Source organism: Mandrillus leucophaeus, unplaced genomic scaffold (assembly GCF_000951045.1).
Source record: "Mandrillus leucophaeus isolate KB7577 unplaced genomic scaffold, Mleu.le_1.0 Scaffold671, whole genome shotgun sequence".
NCBI classification, from domain to species: Eukaryota; Metazoa; Chordata; class Mammalia; order Primates; family Cercopithecidae; genus Mandrillus; species Mandrillus leucophaeus.
In genome coordinates, this window is record NW_012107264.1 from 305,701 (window position 1) to 306,633 (window position 933).

Here is a 933-nt window from a genome sequence, read left to right on the forward strand (position 1 = left end):
TGCTCGGCTATCTTTATGTACAGAACAATCAAGTGTCAAGAGATTTTAAATTTGTCTTTGTACAGTAATATTGTGATGGTTAAGATTAAATCCTGTGATCAAAGTGTTATTATATGATACTTTAGCTACGTGTGCTTCCTCAGTGACTTACAACTTCTCCTAATGTTTAAAATGATGAACTAAAATTATTAAAAATATAATATAAGAGGTCTCATCCATGACCAAATGGACGTCTACTGGTAATCTTTATGAACTAAGCATGGTCAAATTAAACCACTGTTAACCAATAACTCTCCTGAGTCATGGGCAATGGTGATGAAATCAAAACACTGCCTACAGATGAAGAGGGGGAAAGTAAGTTATTTTCTTCCGTCATTTCAAATATTATATAATTCATTCAAAAATACTATCAATATACCTGAGAAAATTGATTTAGGACAGCCAGGTTGTTTCCTTCCTCCATTTGGATAAAAATCTATATGTCCCAAGGGCTCTCGAATGCCTAAACCTGAGAAGAAAAGCACCAAGGATCATCATGTGTATATAATCGGGTGACTAGCTTGCACAAAACAAAATATCCTATAAAATCCATTCAAAGTTATTCTTTAAATATTAGAATTGAAAATAAGTGTTTTTATAAAGAGAAGGTTTACTTCTATAAATTCTTCATGAAAAGTATATTTCATTAATGTAACATGTTTGCCAGTCACCAGTTTACTATGGGTCAGTCACAGTTTTTTGTGGTATGAACACATAAGTGAAAAAAGAAATAGAGCAAAATGACTTGCAGTGACAAATACCTGTCTCTTATACACATCTAGATGTGTATAAGAGACAGCAGTATCTCTGTGTATTATTTCTTATGTCTACATGTAAATATAAAATTAATAAGATTAACTCAATAAAATTTTTAATTTGAAAAATGGACAGCTC

General features: G+C 31.4%; 1 protein-coding gene across 1 annotated transcript in view; it reads right to left on the bottom strand.

Moving 5' to 3' along the window:
• LIPI (lipase, member I) overlaps nucleotides 1-933 on the bottom strand; it is a gene marked incomplete at its 5' end in the record, with an annotated part of 103,667 nt that overhangs the window by 73,876 nt on the left and 28,858 nt on the right. Inside the window, 2 exon segments of the mRNA XM_012001959.1 lie at nucleotides 223-244; nucleotides 419-508. Coding sequence (XP_011857349.1) covers nucleotides 223-244; nucleotides 419-508 — 112 coding nt within the window.